General features: G+C 38.0%; 1 protein-coding gene across 1 annotated transcript; it reads right to left on the reverse strand.

The window, feature by feature from the left end:
- Nucleotides 1-12,051: 12,051 nt before the first annotated feature.
- Nucleotides 12,052-18,918, reverse strand: LOC146311759 (glucose-induced degradation protein 4 homolog). The gene is made up of 6 exons (XM_084740082.1): nt 18,499-18,918; nt 17,603-17,662; nt 15,692-15,799; nt 15,501-15,602; nt 15,270-15,400; nt 12,052-13,024 (listed from the first exon to the last, which is right to left on the reverse strand). Exons 1-6 carry the CDS (start codon nt 18,688-18,690, stop codon nt 12,961-12,963), a joined length of 657 nt encoding a protein of 218 aa, XP_084596208.1. The 5' UTR covers nt 18,691-18,918; the 3' UTR covers nt 12,052-12,960.
- Between the last annotated feature and the right edge of the window lie 110 nt (nt 18,919-19,028).

A 19,028-nucleotide genomic window follows, 5' to 3' on the forward strand; every position in this document is an offset into this window, starting at 1 on the left:
ACCAGTAAAGCATAATCTATCGATTATTCTGCCGATTAATCGAGTAATCAGATAAGAAATATTGTGTGTTCTGCATTTTTTTCTATTACATTACTTTTGCTTTATTTAAGAACAATGATAATATATGAAAGAGAAGATAAGACAGGTCTATTAAATTAACAACTATAAATTGCTAAAGTAAAAATACTCAGTAAAGTAACTTTACTTTTACTGTAGATTTACTTTTACTGTATTTACTTTACTTTTTTACTTTTCTTTTCAAGTACAAAGGTAAAAGTAAAGGTAGTAATGTCTGCAGAAACCACAAACAGAAGATGGAACTAACTCTTTTAACTGAAACAGTCACCAGAATGTTTTGTTAACATGATAAAATCACAACATTTTTCTGCTGGAGCAGGACAGACGCTCCCAGACCCCCAGAGGACAGGGGACAGAGGACAGGGGACTGGTTTACCAACACGACACCTATTTCTCCTCTTATGAGTTTGCAGGACTGTATTTAGTAATAAAAAAATAAGAATAATGATAAGAATACCATTAAAGTACAACAACAGCAATAAAAATGTTGATTTTTCAAAAAGGTAAACAATAACATGCAAAATATTTAAATTGTAATTAAGTAAAAACCTAAGTACCCAGATTCTTTACCTAAGTAAAGAACGTGAGTATTTTTTCCATCACAGCAGGTCAGTGATCAGTGTTTCAGTGACTCCCTGTGGATCAGTGAATAGTGTTTTATTTATGGCGGCCCGCCACATTAAAAACATCGGCACCGCAACATGATTTTCTATTTTTGGAGCTGCGCACCTTTTTTGGTCGTGTCTAGACGGTAACTCTTTATTGCACAACTCTTGTGAGATTTGTTTCCGTTATTTCTACTAAAATAATCAAACTCAAACGCGATCTTGCGTGGATCTAGGGTTCCCTTCTAGACACGACCCTCTCTGTCTCTCTCTGTCAAACTAATGACAGCAGACTGTCTGTAAAAAGGACGATGTTTCACTCTGCAGTGTTTCACACAAAGACTTTATTTCTGTGGACACCCAGGTATATCTACAGAGGGTATGGGTCCTCTTCCATGGAGGTCAGAACAGCCAAACCAAACACTGGCTTTAGACGGGGCCTTGTGTGTTTTTCGCAAGTTTGGCAGGCGCCATAGTTGTAATGGCTTGTCTGATTCCAGTGAATAATTTTCAAAGAACTTTGACTTTGAGACTTAGAAGGAGAGAGGACTGATAGTGAGCTTAATATTATGATTCATCGTGACGTTATGGTGATTATGATCATTTGTATAGTGTTTTTATAGTCTTCCAACCAATCAAAGTGCTTTTACAACACGTCCCATTCACCCATCCATTCATACAGTAATGACAGATGCTGCCATGCGAGGTGCCTCTGCTCCTCTAAACTGTCCACACATATCGCATGCAATGAATAAGGAACAAATGAAGAACTAACATGTTAGTTAAGTTGACTACCCCCTAATCAAATTTTATATACTTGGTAATGATTGGATAATAAAAAATGAGTGAGGAACAAATGATTAATCGGCCACTAGTTGACCATTAGTTAATGTGTGACCCCTAATATTTTTTTTTTTACAGTTCCTGATGATTACTTAATGATTAAATGGAAAATGAAAAAGAATCCACAAATTTTGAATATTTATTGACTTACGTCATTTTTATTCAGTTCATCACTCGCTAGCGATGATCCTTACCCGCTTCTATCAAGGACCACGATGGAAACAATCATCTTTGACATTTTTGTACATGGAAATCATGCTCTGAATTTAATTATTTTACTGTTAAATAAAGATCAGTCAGCCAAGGTAAGAAGAAAATAGTTCCTTAATGAAATTTCTTGTCGGCTGTCTGCCATCTTTCTTTTATAATGGCACAAGTTGGCACTTCCTCGTTCCATTATGTTCAAGAGAAGGAATCCCTCTCTAAGGCTGTATCTCCAAAACTCAGTGACTCACACCAAAACAATCTAGATGGGTTGCACTGCAGGTAAGAGGGAAAATCTGTATTTTTGACTTTAGGGTTAACTGCCCCTTTAAAAAAAATAATATTTTCAGATCTGGAGTAATAATCAAATCATAAGATCATTACATTATGGTATTTTATCATCTTTTTGCAGTGCAGTTTAGTTTTTGGGAATGTGATTCATTCTGAAAAAGGAAGAAAAATGTAAAGAATTGACCCAGTTAGGATTAAATTTACACCACAAGGCACCACACGGTGATAACTCCTCAGAACAGCTAATTAGTTGATGTTGAAACAGACCTTATTTCCACATGAAGACACAGGAAACAATGCAACCATGGTACTTATGCTTGTTACATAATGTGTGAATCATGTATTTGACAAATCTCCAAAAAGTCATGGCCATATCTCTGCAAAAAGAAACCAGTATACAAAAAGAAAGCACTCGTCTGTCTGTTTGCTGTGAGAATATGACAGATTTTCTTGTACATAGCTCAGAAGTTCTTGCATTCCTCGGAGCATCATCACAGAACTCAACAATTGACGATTTATAGACTCACAGATAATATCATTTCTATGAGTCTTTGTGAGGATTAGTTCAGGGTTTGGTTATACAGTGGATCACTGTGTGCCAATAACTGTCTTTCTTTGTCTTTCTGTCAAATACACCACCCTTCTTGTCTTTAAATAAAAGGACGGCAAACAAAAATGTTTTCACCAGGATCATCCACATAGCGCCACACAGCATCATTGTGTTTGGTTTGGACCGGCTTCACAATCACTTCTTTGTCTTGCCTGCCTTGAAACTGACAGTAGAAATGTCAGAGAAATTGTCCAGGTGCACGGCTCATACCTTTCACTTTCCTCTGTCTTCTGACCGTTTACAGGAATATTACTGTTGCCATTTATCAAAATTTATGCTGAAAACAAAATCATATCACCCTGACAGACTTCTTTGCATCTTTGTGCATGTGAATTGATTAAAAAAACTGTAAAAGGCATTAAAACTGTATTTAAAACCCACTTAATGGTATAAAGGTAAGATAAGATACTGCACAGTTTCAGGATCACTTTGGAAAACTGTTGTCAGTAAACACAGTTTGTCGATGCATCTACAAATGCAAGTTAACATGCAAAGTGAAAGTCATACATCAACAATATCCAAAATGTGCTCATGGCATCATGAGTAACTATCACATCTGAGAAGGCCACATTCATGCTGAAAGGTACGCACAAGTTTTGGGGCAACATATGCTGCCTGTAGTCTTTTTCAGAGTCGTCCCTGCTTGTTTTTAGCAAAACAATGCCATGACACATTCGGCATGTGCTGTTATGTACAGCATGGCTTCACAAAATACCACAATCGGGACAGTTGAGCAACTGAAGCCGTATATCAAGCAAGAATGGGAAAGAAATTCAACAACAATTCAACTAAAAAACAGTAGTAAAAATGCCCCTGCCACAACTTTTTTGGAACACGTTGCAGCCATCAAATTCAAAATGAACCTACATTACAAAAACAATAAAGTTAATCATTTTGAGCATGAATCTCCATTGTAATTTAAAAGACACTCGGAAAACAAGGACAGGGAAGTAAAAACTGTCTTCACATTTTTTATAATTAATAAGGAAGTCAAGTGTGTTGCGTGTATACTCGTATAATACTGAAGAAGACTGAAGAAATGATAAACCCATAAACCACACCAGTGAGGACGTGACATGAAGCACAGTTCATGGCACTGCCCAGTGACAAACACTGGCAAATTATTCAGGGTGTAAAAGCATTGCGTGAGAAGGTATGAGACTCTTATTGGATCTTCAGGAAGACAGTGATGATTTCACACAAGCTCGAGAAGATTCTGAAAAACTGGCACAGATTTATCTCTAAATACCAAAATAAAAACAGAAATAATTTGTGGAACAGATTGGCCTCTAACCAACACAATACTATACGGATTAGATTAGATTTGTGTTATCGAGATATGGGATTTCTGCCAATAGTTTTATTGGATCACAAACCGCCCTGCAGATGTGAACCAGAAACTGAATTTAGAAGATAAAGCTGCAACTATGAAAGCTGTTAAATACTGGCATTTTAGTAGAGTATAAGGTAAACATATGTTTTTCAATAGTGAGACTTCCATGTCCTTCTTGAAGACGTGGCCAAAGGTCGTCCGCTTGTCTGCGCAGAGGCAGGTGGAGTCAGTGGATAAGGGTGCGCAGCTTCTGAGAAGTTTCAGAACGGTTGTTATCACCAGTAGACGGAAGCTGTGCATTATTAAATTAACCAGTGACCGTAATTCTGTGGTCAGTGCCAGTAAATCTTGTGTTTAGACACAACCGCACGTGCAACACCCAGTGACATCCAAAGCAAAATTTGTTGTACCAGATAACCTCCTGAGGAACATGAGTCACCCAAAATACAGTAGGTAGTGCTGAAATTACTCATGTGAGTGACGGTTTCTGTAGATGTTTTATGAACGATCAACAATTTGTTTATGTTTCTAGCTCACTCTGTTTCTTTTTTCTTTCCCGTCCTGTTCCAGGTCTCCAGTGCAGAGGATGACACATGGCCACAGGTAGTCAGTATTGTAATTAAATGTACAGTATTAATGACTTTGTCATTTGTATTTTGCTGGGCAGAAAAATATAAGATGTTAATGGAAACAAAATACTTTAAAAGGCTGTACTGGTGTATTTGAAATGCTTAAAATACATTATTTAATATCTCATTTTATTCTCAAACGAGACACATTTTCATCCCTGGGTACAAAACTGTAGGAAAACATTTGTAAAAAAAAACAAAAAAAAACAAAAACAAACAAACAAAATAAGCCTAATTACATTTTTTTGGCTAAATGCAAGTGATTCACAAAACATGTTTTGTTCTGTTTGTGTTCCTTGTGACCAGCTTAAGCAAAGAAGCTGCTTTGGTGTTTTGTGCAAATGCCCCCTAAGATAAAGGTGTGTAATCAAAATATGATTAGATATTGCTGCAAGAGCAATGAGCAAAACTTTCTAGTCGGAAACCACCCAGCATGCACCACTGAATTTAGGGCCTCTCTCCTACAGGACTTCCTGATTGGCCACTTCAAACTTAAACTCAAACTCAAACTGAAACTCATCTTTTCAATGTAGGAGGGGCTTAAGGTCAGACCCATATTGAGGCTACTAACTGCCTACAATGTGATATTATTACTTTGTATAGAGTGTATTTTTGTATTTTCAAATTACAAATTATTTGTACTAGTTTTACATTCCAGCCCCTTTTTTTTTTATCTCAGTTTAGCTGAATATATTGCAAAGACAAGATATTTAATATTCAAATTGATAAACTTTGGTCTTGTACATATACCCTCATTCTGACTGTGATGTAGTATTTGTATGTATGTTTTACACAGAGTCCCAACGTCTGTTAATCAAGGATGTACATTAAAATACTGGTATGTGAGAAAATACATTTTATCATTATTTTGTATTGTATTTTGATATATTTAAGTTTAGACATTTGCGTACACTCTTCTGCTAACCTAATTAGTTTATATTGTGATTCATGGAGGGTTGGTTCTGCAACTTGTCACTCAGATTCTTTATTTTGTTTGTGACAGTGTTAACCTTTCAAATTAAAAGCTCCTCTGATCCACCTCTAATCACACCTTAATCCACTGTAGCCACAGACTAAAGCTAACCAGAGGCCAACCAGAAGTGGCTCTAACCTGTTTCTGACAAGTGCACTACTTCTGTATTGTAACTATATATTTTCCTTTCTTCCACTGTTTAAACATTTAGTTTGGTTTGATAATTCTTATTTGTGATTTCAAAAATCTTCGGGGAAAAGGAAGCTGATATTTTTGACCACAGCTTTAAAATAATTAGGCTTCCCAAAAACCTGACACATTTCTGCCTCTATGACACAACATGCAGATTAAAATGTCAAAAATGCATGTCACAAGGAAGAGATTGCTGTTTTACTAATGAGTCACCTCATTTTTATATCTGACACACAGGTACTGTATCCTACTTCATTTAGTGGAGGTTTATCTGCTCTTGTGGAAAAAAAACTAAAACTATTTTGTTTCATTATTGGGTGAGAAGTGGGTAGCAAGTTGAAATTATGTTCAAAAAGCAAAAAACTTCAAGTGCATTATTATCTCTAAATATATTGTACATATTTTGGGAAGTGAAACTTAACAAGTCTCCAGCCATACTAGTACACATGTGGTAACATTCTCACAATGACAATGCTAACATGCTGATGTTGAGCAGGTGTGATGCTTTTGTGCCTTGACCTTTTTGAGAATTCATTCCCTTTTTTGTAGAAATGTTAGCAGGCTAGCGTTTGCTAACATACAGGTGAAGTCCCCTCCCTTCCGATGTGACAAGACATTCTTTCTCCTCCTCTCAGGGTATTGTTAGTGACACTTCTGGCAAATACGCAGCCTAATCCGTGCCAAGAGTAAGACTTTGAAATGAATCCGTGTTATTATCTAACAGGACTGTGGTTGTGTTATGACTCAGAGGAGGCAAGGGAAGCAAAGGAACATCCACGGTATCGCAACTACAAGTAGGCCACTGTCACTTATGGTTATGACAGAATGCCAATTTACAGGAACTGGCAGGTTTTATACAGTTCCTTCTGATCTAGTTGTATAATTGCACAGATTCTGGCTAATACACCTGCTGTTGGATGAAAGATGACTTTTTAGTGTGCACACTCGATTGACTTTTTTTGTTTATTATTGCTAATCGATGGCACTGATAACTAGACTAAAATGTTTTATTGTATTGTTAGGCTGCTTCCAAGTCAGTCTATCAGCTTAGCCCAACCAAACCTTGTCATCAAATGGCGCAAAACTAAACCTAAGAACTTTATTTCAAGATTTCCTGTCCACTGTACAGCACAAACAATAAACCTCTTTCACAAAGGTTACAGCACGGCCTCCACTGCTGCCTCATTCAGGCACGACTGCACTCCCACCCCATCAGCTGTAGGATACAAGAATAGGAAACTAGTTTCTAATCCATCCAAAAAATGCTGTCTTGTTTATTTAAGGTTTGTTGGACCTACATTGATGTCTTACAGATGAGTCACCTCGTTTATGTAACTGACACCATTTATTTCATCCAACTTCCTTCCCCTTTGTGCAGATTCACCTGCTCTTGTGGAAGACTGGTTTCATTATTCGGTCAAAGTTGGGATTCAACTTGAAATGATGCTCAAAAAAAAAAAAAAAAAAAAAAGTCAAGAGTTATATTTTATCTAAATATACTGTACATATACTTATAAGTTTCATGGTGTGTTAGCAAAGTTTTTTCCGGAAGTAAAAACTAATAAGACTAGAGTCTACAGACATGCTGGCGTGCATGAGACGATATGTTCACGCTCTTAGGTGGCACGTAACTGTGGCACGTAACGCAAAGCATCAGGCTACAACTGATTTTCAACTGAAGCCAGCGATATCAAGCCAGAAACTGAGCCCTGACATTTCCTGCTGTGTGTCAGGAGTGAGGCACTGCGAATCAAAGTTGAGCTGAACTCAGCTCTTTCTGCACTCTGATGACAAGCTGGTAAGTCAATGAAAAATGTTTTTACACCACATTCCTCTGCCGTGTAAGCACTGGACGGGAGGTGCCATCCCTAGTGCCATACCTCTAAATCTGAGGGTTTGTGCCATGGAATTTCGGAAACACTGTGATTTGCTAATCACTAGACTTTATCTTTTGCTTCATCTCAGTTTATTTTTAGTGACCTTTCTGGAAAGGAAGCGCTTGAATCTGTGCCAAGTGCTGTGAAATAAAACTGGTGTATTGGCTTATATAACTATGGTCGTGCCAAGTAGGGTGGCATTTCCCATCACACGGAGGAAGCAAAGAAACATCCACCGCAACAAATAATTCACTGACACTTGTAGTTATGTAAAACAGAGAGCCACTTTACAGGAACTGGCAGGTTTTATACAATTCCTTTTGACCTAGTTGTATAATTGCACAGGATTGGCTAGTGCACCTGATTATTTGACCTCTTTGGGCTTTTGCTGACACACTTAAAATGAGCGCAATGACAAAATAAACTCCTGAGCCCAAATCACATATTTTATTTTGTGTATTAATATTAGCTGATGTCACTGATAACTATACCAAAATGTTTTATTGCTGCCAAGTCAGCTGTAGCAGCTTATATCTGCAGCCCCGCCGACATTACACCCAGGTGCACCTGATCTGATCACCGCAGTCTGACCAAGCCTTGAAGTCAAACAATGGAGAGCAAGTGCTGCCCCACCAGTGGTAAGGATGAGTTGCGGAACAACAAACTAGTTTCGCACCCATCCCAAAATATTGTTTTAAAGGTTTGTTGGACTGCCCAACTTGTCCTGTCACTGGAAACTCTACATTCCTGAGTTATTACATGTTACATACATTTATATAACCAACCCACATTCCCAACTAATTTGATTCTTGCAACATAACACATACATGTTTAATTATATTATACTTTTTTTTTTTTATTTCAGTCTCTACTGTACTTAAGTACAAATTCAATATACTTTCACTTTACTAGTATTTCCATTTTATGCAGCTTTATACTTATGCTCCAAATATTGCACGTAATAATTCGCTACATTTGTCTGACAGCTTTAGTTACTAGTTACTTTTCAGATTACAGTTTTCCATACACGTCCTCTCCAGTGAGAGCCATGTACCTCTTTTTCTGATAAACTGAAGGATGAAGTGTTCCTCTGTGGGTTGAGAAAATTCTCCTCTCTTCAAGCTAAATAAAATCTTTAAAAACTCTCTTGGATTAGCTGGTACATGGACTGTCACAAAGCTAAACCCAGAGCTGTTCTCATGTAAAGTTGACTTTTTAGAGCTACAGGAACTACAGGTTCTACAGGAACAGCAACACTACAAACATATAATGCTATTACAGAATATGATGCATTGCTATAATTAACATTAATTAATATAAACACTGCTGAAATACTCAACAGCATATAAAGTAGTTAAAATAGGAATGTTTCAGTATAATGAGTATGTTAACTTTTGATACTTTAAGGAAATTTTGCTGATAATACTGGATTAAGTAATGCAGGACTTTTACTTGTAGTAGAGTATTTTCATGTGGTGGTGTTAGTACTTTTACTTTTACCACTACTGGCCTGAACAGACATGTGAGTTGTATGTGTTTCCACTGAAGTATAGGCACAAGAGTGAAGACAGTTAATTAGTTAATTACATTTTATTAGCATTTTATTTTATTATTGTTTCTTTCTACATATTCAGTAATTGTGCCAGTTTTGGTTTATGCACCTGCTGTTTAATCACAGATGTTTTCATCTGTTTAAGCTTCTAGCTGACACTCTTATCTTGAGTGACTTAAAATGACTTTTGTTTAGTGTATTTTTACTGGCTGATAACACTGATACCACACCAAAATATTTGTATTGTATTGATTGTTTGCTGCCAATTCAGCTGTCAGCTCATATCTGCAGTCCTATCAGCAAGGTGCACCTGCTTTTCACCACAGACTGACCGTGCCTTGAAAACTTAAAAGAAAACAAAAAAAAACAAAACAAAGATGGCAGTGTTGGTCTGTCCATCAGTTGGTCCACCACTGGTGGCCATCATAGCGCCACCTATTACCTAATAAGTAAGTGGTATAATAAGACTACCCTCATAAAGGATTTATATATTGTTTATAATTAGGTTATTAATTAAGCTGTAAACACTTAATAAATCATTAATAAACAAGTTATAACAGTTTTCATTCAGCGATTATCAGTCTTACTAATGAGTCACTACTATTTCTAACTGGCAGAGGATGCTTTATTATAATGTGTAACAGTGCATCTTGAAAATGTCAAGGTAAACAGTATTTCCAAAGCCTTAGTGTATGACTCTGGTTATTTTCTGTGTTAATCTGGTATACCAAATGAAACTATTTAGACTATTAAGATATACTGGAGGTGGTAACGTATTGACAACTACCTGGTGAGGCTGACAGGTAAAAATGCTGCTGATGGAGAAGACAAAGTGAGCTAAAACATTGAGATCTGAGGCTTAACAGTACAGATAAATGGGTCACTATTTGGCAAGCAACAGGTATTTGGCAAGCAATGTGTTGCAGCTGCTTACTTATAATGTATTACGTGTTTGCAACCTAATTAATAAGCAAAATATAAAGCTTTTACAAATAATTTATAAGGTTAGTCTTATAGGAAAGTGGTACTAGTTAAGGCTTTCAGCTATTCTCTCTGTTAAATATCACATGTTCTGGATGGACTGGTACAAAATGACTGGTGATAAAAAAAAAGACTTTAGCGCCACCATGAGGTGGACATTTGCAGTCTAGATCAACACCTAATAGACGTGTTGCCATGAAAACTATTACACGCATTACCCCCCAGCACCCCAGGGTGAATTCTAACTTTTCATCTGGGACAATCAATAGATCAGAATTTCAATTTGTCCAATGCCTGCAAAACTAATGACGTTAACCTCATCCTATTGTAAAGTGGTCCTGGTTAAAGTTTTCACTTATTCTTTCTTGCTAAAAAATCTTGATGACTACTGGATGGACTACCTCAGAACTGACTTTGGTGATTAAAAGACTTTTCCTCTGGCGCCACCATGAGGTTAATATTTGCAACACTGAATGAATGTCTGAATTATTGATAGATTGCTATGAAATCTGCCAGACACATTCATGCATCCCAGTCGTAATCACTAATCACTGACCGTTAATTTTGCACAATCATCAGGTCAAACAGTTATTTGTCTGATACTTTGTTTTTTTGACTAAATACTTACAAAACTAATGAGACAGCTGTCAGTCTCAGCTTTATGTATGTTTGCTTAATATTAATGTAATAAAATAAAAAGATCTGTACAGGCCTGTCCACATACAACCAGAATATCCTTTGGTGTTCAGCTACCTTTAATTTAAGTACTGTTCTGGTGGGAGAATAAAGTAAGTGTGTCACCTCTATATACAGTAGATTTAAAGAATATTGGGGGACATATTCCTATCTGAATTTCACAGGTCTGCTAGCATGGCAGTTTATTTTTTGCTGTTTTGTCCTCAACAGCGTTGCTCAGAGGGGTTTCAAATTCACCCAACACTTCCATTCTGCTGTGTCCCCAGTTTTCCTGCCTCGGGGATGCTGCATGCTTCATTTGCACAACACTAATTGTTGTACAAAGACACAAGATTTAACAACAGCAAGAATTCTAGGTATTTTTTGTCTATTGTCAGTAGCTTCAAGCTGAGTTAGAGGACGCTTCTTGTGCATGTCTCCCTTTTGTAGCTCTAATAATCTTAACAATCTTGTTGACTCTCCGTGCACTGTACAAATTGTTTTTACACACCAGAGGGCAGTGAAGGGTAGAAATCATCATCAAGGTTATCAGTGTTGACAGACTATAATTATAGATTTTGTTCAATTCAGTTTGTTTTAGTCTTCAAAGCAAGTATACAATCAATGTGACCTGTGGAATTAAACATGAAAAACATGATGTGGTACATTTAAACAAGGAAGACACAGTGGGTGGTGTTTTGATATGATTTTTTTAAAATTCATAATCCATTCTTTACAGTCACACCATCAATCAAATCCAGGCTTATCTCAAACAAACACACATCTGATCTGTTATAATACAACTCTGATAATCTTTAGAAACATGGCACCATCACATGGAAGGGGAACATGATTAGGGAGTGTTTTCATAGGCAATTTAACAAAAATATTTCCTATAATGATGATAGATTCTTTCTTTTTTTCATATACTATAAGGATAGAATAAAATTCTGTCTCTGAAAACTGAAGGTTTCACGTTCGGAGAGTGCTATGTTGAAAGTGTTGCATAGTCGAGGAGACATAAATGTAGGGGTAGTGGGGGGAATTTTAATTTAAAATGACACATGAGGAAGTAAAAAGCTCTTGGTTTAACGCAGAGTGCGGGGTAAAAATATGCTCTCTTTTTGTAATACTTTTATGTGATTGTTTTGGCTCTAACCCCCCCCCCCCACACACACACACACAGTCAAACTCTTAAAAACTAGTCAAACAGCTTGACCCGCCACCTTGATGCTTGTGAGTGTAAAATCCTGACTGCAAGCATTAGTAACATAAAATCCATCTTTGTGCAAATGTAACTGAATAAAACAAGATCCACGGCAATCACATGTGATAATAATCTCCCAAGCAGTTTTATGGACACGGGTTTTGTGTGTCACTCACACTTCAGCCTTTAAAAAGTGCCACTCTGCGTCCATCATTTAGAGTAAAATAACAAAATATCCTCTCGGCGGGCAAACAAAGAACCAGCTTAACTTTAAAAAAATACTGTCATTCTAGCTTATGGGCTGATTAAAGCTCCACTCAATCATGAACCCAAACTTCTCTCTTGCTTTTCTCCCACAAAGACTTGGTGATTTACTGTTTGTAAAAGTGGACTCCTCAGAGGAGTCCTTGTCCAACACGCAGTCAAATGTGTTTACGTTGCCCAAGCCACGTCGGCTGGATGAAAGCTGGAAACATTTCTAGTTGCAAGACAAGAAGGGGGAATTCCCAGTTTAAGCTTATAAAGTGTCTCGAGATGCAGCGCCAAGCGTTTTTTTTTTCTTTTTAAACAAATGAAGAAAGGGGTACACTATATGAGCCACACCCAGTCTCTGCTGCTGGTTCTAACTTTACAAGCTCCAGTCTGGGAGCGGAGCAGCACTTTCTTCCTTTCTTTCTTTCCTCTCTTCTCTTCCGTACATACATTCGTTTGTCCTACATCCCGTCCAATGGTCAATCAGCCGTCCGTCCACTCATTAGGAAAAACATGTAAGAGTTTGCACTTCTCCAAAGCCCAAATTCTCATCCCTAGTCATTCTCTTTTTTTCCTCCTCAGTAGCATCTGCAGACCTCTGCTTTTCTTTAAGTCTCTGTCCATCAAAAAAAAAGAAGATCCACGATGCTGGCCGATGTCACCGGAACTCATAGATGGCTGCACTGTGCTCGGGAACATGGGTGAGGTTTAGAGACTGGTACCTGCGGTGGAACAACACAGTACATGTTAGAATATGTACAGGTGTTAGCAGTACATGGCACATGTTAGAAACGTTAAGGATGTAAAGGGCAATCCTGTCATGAACTCATCACATGGAATCACGAACTCCCTAGCTTATGAAACATTAATCTGAAAAAGCATGTGCATTATGTATCGGCATGTTTGCTTATTCATAACGCTGCACGATATGGTAACAAAATCATATTGTGATTATTTTTGTAGGCCAGGGAATCTCTGCATTTCTACAGTACTCAGTTACCATGCCGTTTTGTCACACATTTTTCTGTTATAGCCATTCAATTTATTTACGTTCAGAAATTGCCTCCTTATATACTAGTTTTCACTCACCCTTCTATACAAACTCCCTTCACATGCATGTTATCCATTGTAATTATAGTCTCATCAATATCCGCTTCACTTTTTATTGTTTACTCTCTTCCGAACTTAAAGCTGAATTAAGTTACTGCTACTGCAAACAGGACACCCTACTGCCACTGCTTTACATTAAAACCATTCGAGTGGCAAAACAAGGGATGGCTTTTACTGTGAAGAAACCATCAGAAAACAATGTCCACAATCATCATTCGGCAAAAATTTCATTCATCATTTTCTGTTTTACAATGGATCAGTTTTAACAAGAAGAGAACAAGAAGAAGCAGCCACAGTGATTTTGTATGGGAAATACTTGTGCCTAGAGCTGCAACGATTAACTAATTAATCGATTATTAAATTACTATTTTGACTTTCCATTATTCGGTTTGAGTATTATTTTTTTTGCGACTTCTTATATCTGAATATTTTCTGGTTTCTTTAGTCTTTTATGAGAGTAAACTGAATATGATGTGATAAACATTTTTGGCCATTTTCTGACATTTTATAGACCAAACAACTAGTCGGTTAATCAATAAAATAATCGACAGATTAATCAACAACAACATGCTTAATTGCTGCACTACTTAAACAATTTTCCCCCAGGGATCAATACACCATTTCTGATTCTGATACTTCTGACATGTGTAGCATGAAAGCAGATCATGGTTGCTCATAACATGATGGAAAAAGACAAAGTACTGACTGACATATTTAATAAAACTATGTGAGTTTGGCTGCACAGACGCACCAGCTTCTCTTCTGTTGATCTTCTGTAGCTGGAAGAGTGTTTGTTATAGTATAATATAGTTACTGCACTTGCAAATTTAAATCTTAAGGATTAAAAGAAGTAGAATTTTTTAAACCAATAAAGGAATACTTAAGCCATTGGTTTATCTGAAAAAAAAAAGGTCACAAACATAGAGGATACACTGTTTTAACTGAACTGTGTCAAGTCCAACCCCAAACCCCAAAATGAAAGGGTTTTCTACAATATAAAGATAGATGTTGACATCTGACAGCCAATGGTTTCTTATACTTGAGGAATGAGATGAATTGAGGGCAAACCATAGTTTGGACAGATGCTCATGTTCCATTTTTCTCTTCATTTGTGGTTAGCAGGTTTCACACTAGAGCATAGTGGTAACAGGCAGCAGAGACCACAGAGTCAAACTTATAAACATTCTACTACTGAGTCCAGAACAACATGTACGCAGCTGTTAATAAAATAAAATGCCAACCTCATAGTAAGCATGAAAAAAAGTGCTGGCTGTTCATTATTTTCCACTTTTAAAAATGGCATAAAGTGGAGATATTCTGTGACTAGAGAGGAAAACAAAATTGTTTCCCAGTGTTTGGTCAGAGAAATGAATAAAAAAAACCTCAATGGAATGAAATCAGAGGGCGTTTGTAACAATAGTGAAAGCATTATGTGCACAGGGAGTTGAAAGAAATGCCAAAGAATGTCAAATAAAAATGAAAACACTAAAGACAGAGTACGGACAGGCCTTAGTTTGCTTATAACCGGGCAGTGCAGCCATAAATCAAATGCAACAAACTGTGGGTTAGATTGTTGTGCTTCGTCCATATACGGTTACACACACACTCAGCTGGGGCTGTTCAGGAAAAACACATTCATCTACTAATCATCGGGGCTGCTCCCACAGAGAAATTAAGACTTAAGGGCACCTTCACAGAAGCTGCAGAAAGCTGGAAATTCTGCCTGTTATTGACTTTCCCCATCCGGATCTTCCAGCCAGTCTGGGATTTGATCCAGCAACCGTTCCCTCACAAGTGTCCTGATTCGTAAAATGACTCAACTTCCCCCCACAGTAGCTTGTGTTTGTGTTGTGTTACCATTCAGAGCTCCTGTGGTAGTAGTAGCCCTCGATCGTTGCTGTGGATTTCTGAAAGCAGATGTAGTAGAATCCAGCAAAGGAAGCTCCGCTGATGTCTTTGATTGTGTGATCGGGGACCAGAAACTGTTCCTGACAGGGAAGGACGGACGGGGTTAGAAATAGCAGCAGCTGCAGGTCAGAGGTGACTTACCACAACATATGGTCAGGCTCTATTTCGGCAGCACCTTACCTTCCACCTCATGAAAATATAGTCAGAGTTCTTCAGATCCTCGTAGTCGAAATCATCCGAGTTGAACGTCTTTGCGTACTGGTAGAAGGCCTGGAACTTGCCCTTGACACAAAAAAGTAAAAGGATTATTATGTCACGGTGAAGCAGCCTGCTGCAGAGGACTTGCATAGATTATGAATGAATGAGCTTACCCAGTGCTTACGATCCACATCCTCATCTGCATCCCATTTCCGAGTGAGAAATGGCCGCTTCCTGCTGATGATCTCTCCGGCGAAGAACGTGGTCAGAGTTGGGTATTCCTGAGAGAGGAAATGCAACAGAGAATCAGTGGTGTTTTGTTTGCTCTAGAATACCAACAGTTTGACTTTGACATCTACCGACTACACCTTCCCATACATGCATACTATTTGTCCACCATTATTCAGAATATGACAATATTCTGAATTTTGATACAGGTTGTGTAAACAGCATATTCCATTTGGATATTCTGGATTAGGCCTCATTCTGAATTTAGCATTTTCTGATTAAAACATGGGAGATATGCCAGTACTAATGTTTTATGAGCATTCTTTGGACATGTATACAGTGCGTTCAGCATGTGTCTCAAATAATGTTTTTTCCACAGTTTCTACAGCTGAGTTAAAGATGCGTGCACAAATGAAAAATCCTGATCAGAACTAGAGTTGGGCATCAAGAATTGATTCTAAATGAATTATAATTTTAATTTCAATTCTGTTCTATCATTTCCTTCGCAAATTTCAGTCACACTAGCTTCCCATTAAACCGTGTCCTGCAAACACCTATCTTATACTGAACAGGCTATCTGTCTGCACCTATAGACATGTGAGAAGAATGCAAGCATGCATACATGTTTGACTTCCCATCTCCCAATGCTTCTTCAATACTTGATGTCTTATTAAATCACGAGTCTAGCATTATTCTCAGATAACCTACTCAGCTGTTGCTAAGTTGCCCGGCAAGCACATGAAAAGCACAAATTGTCTGAATCTTGTTAATAATCACCTCAGTTTAGCAAATGCTGTGCTTCAAAATGATTTACAAGGACTGGATACTGTAGTTACAGTAAAGTAGTCTAAGTAAACCCTAAAATATTGAACAAACCAGAAAAGAGACCACTGTCATTACAGTTACCTAACTAACGTTGGCTTAGTTCAATGTTTCTGCTGGTAACATTTATTTGTGGTAATTAGCATTTCACACAACTCTGCTTTGAAGAACACAAGAGGACAGTGAAAGACTCCAAATCGAGATTTGTTAAAAACTGAAATTGATGAGCAGAAATGGAATCAGAAGTGTTAAAATCTGAATGACACCCAACCCTTATCAGACAGAGAAATACACCTACTTTTACATATTATGAGATACTTGGATATCAACAAGGTTTTTATTTGGGCAAATATCAAAAGATGTTAAGATGGTAATTAAAAAAAAATAGCCTACTGTTTTGACACAAAGACATCAAATTGCTCAAGCGGCCCCAGCCGTTCCACTTTTCCACAATCGAGCTGCATGTAAATGGGAATATTAGTGAAATATTTATTTTCATTAACCATGTAAACAGTTTAGGTAAACAGTTTAGCTGTAAACAGCTAAGTTCACATGTTTCTGGGCAACACTGTAAAATTTATGCTCAACAGTTTTTCACAGCAGCCATAATGATATTAAATAGTAGGTAAACACAGGTCCCGTTCCAGTTAGTGTAGCAGAGCCTTTCCAGTGAGCTTAAGTGCACAATAGCAGCGCCTTGATTCTGTTTGACCTGAATGGAACGGAACCTTACTTAGCATCATGGGTAACACCTGTGTTTATTCTACAATTTCATGTGAAAATAGGTGTTTTTGAAAAAGGACAGTTCAGCACTACACACCTATGATTCAGAGGAGGTTTTCTGTCATGTTCTGTGTGTTCTGCCTTACTGTGCTTGAATCTGTAGTGGCACAGCACGACATCCTCTAGAATGAGAAAGCCTGGAGCGAGACTGTGCCAGTCTCTTAAAACGTACACAATCACAATGAGCAGTGGCCAGACCTCGCCTTAATTATTCATGTTTGTGCCTTAATAAAGCAAATTACTTCTCTCACCTCAGTCAGTCCTTTTATCTTCAGGTAGCCACACAAGTAGGAATCCTCCATGGTGACATGCTTAAAAGGAAAACACAAGAAATAACATTTACTTAAAAAATTATGCACTTAATTCTGAACTGACAGTTTACGTAGTTTGTCCAAGGGGTCGATGCGGATAAAGATATGAGGGAGTAAAAATATTGCAGTATTGTGATCCCTCAGCTTATCAAAAACCTGAAGCATATTCTACAGTTTAATAAACTTTGTTGACATCAACCACTGAAACAATAAACTTTCATAATGTAAATCGAATTAAAAATATATAGGCCTATAAATATGTTAAACTTGAATTAAGAAAAGGGATCAAATATACATAAAGAACTTCCTATGAAACTAAAAACTAGGAAATTAACTATTTGTTCTGTCAAAAAAGTTTCATATTTACACATATTAGAAACATCTATGCAGATACTGATATAGACCGATACAGCTGTGATAGGCCAGTATCGGCTGATAATAATCAGTGTGGCTCAATTCTACATGCAAGTGAGAATAAATAGGAATCTGTACAATGATTTTATGAAGTTCATATCTAATAATCTCTCACACAAAACAACCATAAACGTGCAGGTTTGCAAGAGTCTTCCCACAAATGCAGAGACGGAAAATGATTAAACCTCTAATAGGTCGTATTTGCGACAACATTAAATGAAATGTGTCTTTATAATTGGAATTGGTAGTTAGTAAACAGTCCCTGGTAGTGCTACATCCACAGCTAGCTTGGCGAGTTACTCAACAACAGGCCAGAGCTCATTGATTTTCCAGCTGTCAATCATCACACCGCCCGTTTGACAGATCACCAAATGCCCCTGACAGCTCGCCTGAATAGAGAAATATCCGCCTCACAGCCCCACCTGCAAAACAACCTCCACGTCGTACGAGTTCCCTTTGCTCTTTTGGTGGCCCCTGAACTTGGAGCCGCTGTACAGCAGCGAGGTGACAACACCGGGCTGCTGGGTGTTTATCGGCGGCGGCGGGATAAGCGAGGCCGAGGATGCGAAGGCCGCAGCAGGGGAGTCGCTGAGGTATCCAGCGGGGACAGGCATGGCTCCCGCTTCGCTGGCTGGGCACCGACCGCGGGCAATTGCCGAGTGGACGATAGATTCTGTCGGCGTCTAAGAAGAGATGGGCCAGAACTAAAGGGGTCCAAGAACATTCAATTCCCCCCCGATGCCTTCATCCACGGTTTAGTTTACACCGGGCACCAAGCTCTCAGAAAAGTAAGTGGACTTCGACGCGGCGCTGTTGGCACCAGAATCCATCCTTCTGATTGGTCAACTGAGCTCACATGCTAAGATCTTCAATGCTCATTGGTTGGACTCGCGGAAGGCTTTATGGGAATACTTGGGTGTAGTTCTCTTCCTGTTGTGCAACAGTAAGTAGA

Source organism: Lutjanus erythropterus, chromosome 17, assembly GCF_056507025.1.
Source record: "Lutjanus erythropterus isolate fLutEry1 chromosome 17, fLutEry1.hap2, whole genome shotgun sequence".
Classification (NCBI taxonomy): Eukaryota; Metazoa; Chordata; class Actinopteri; order Lutjaniformes; family Lutjanidae; genus Lutjanus; species Lutjanus erythropterus.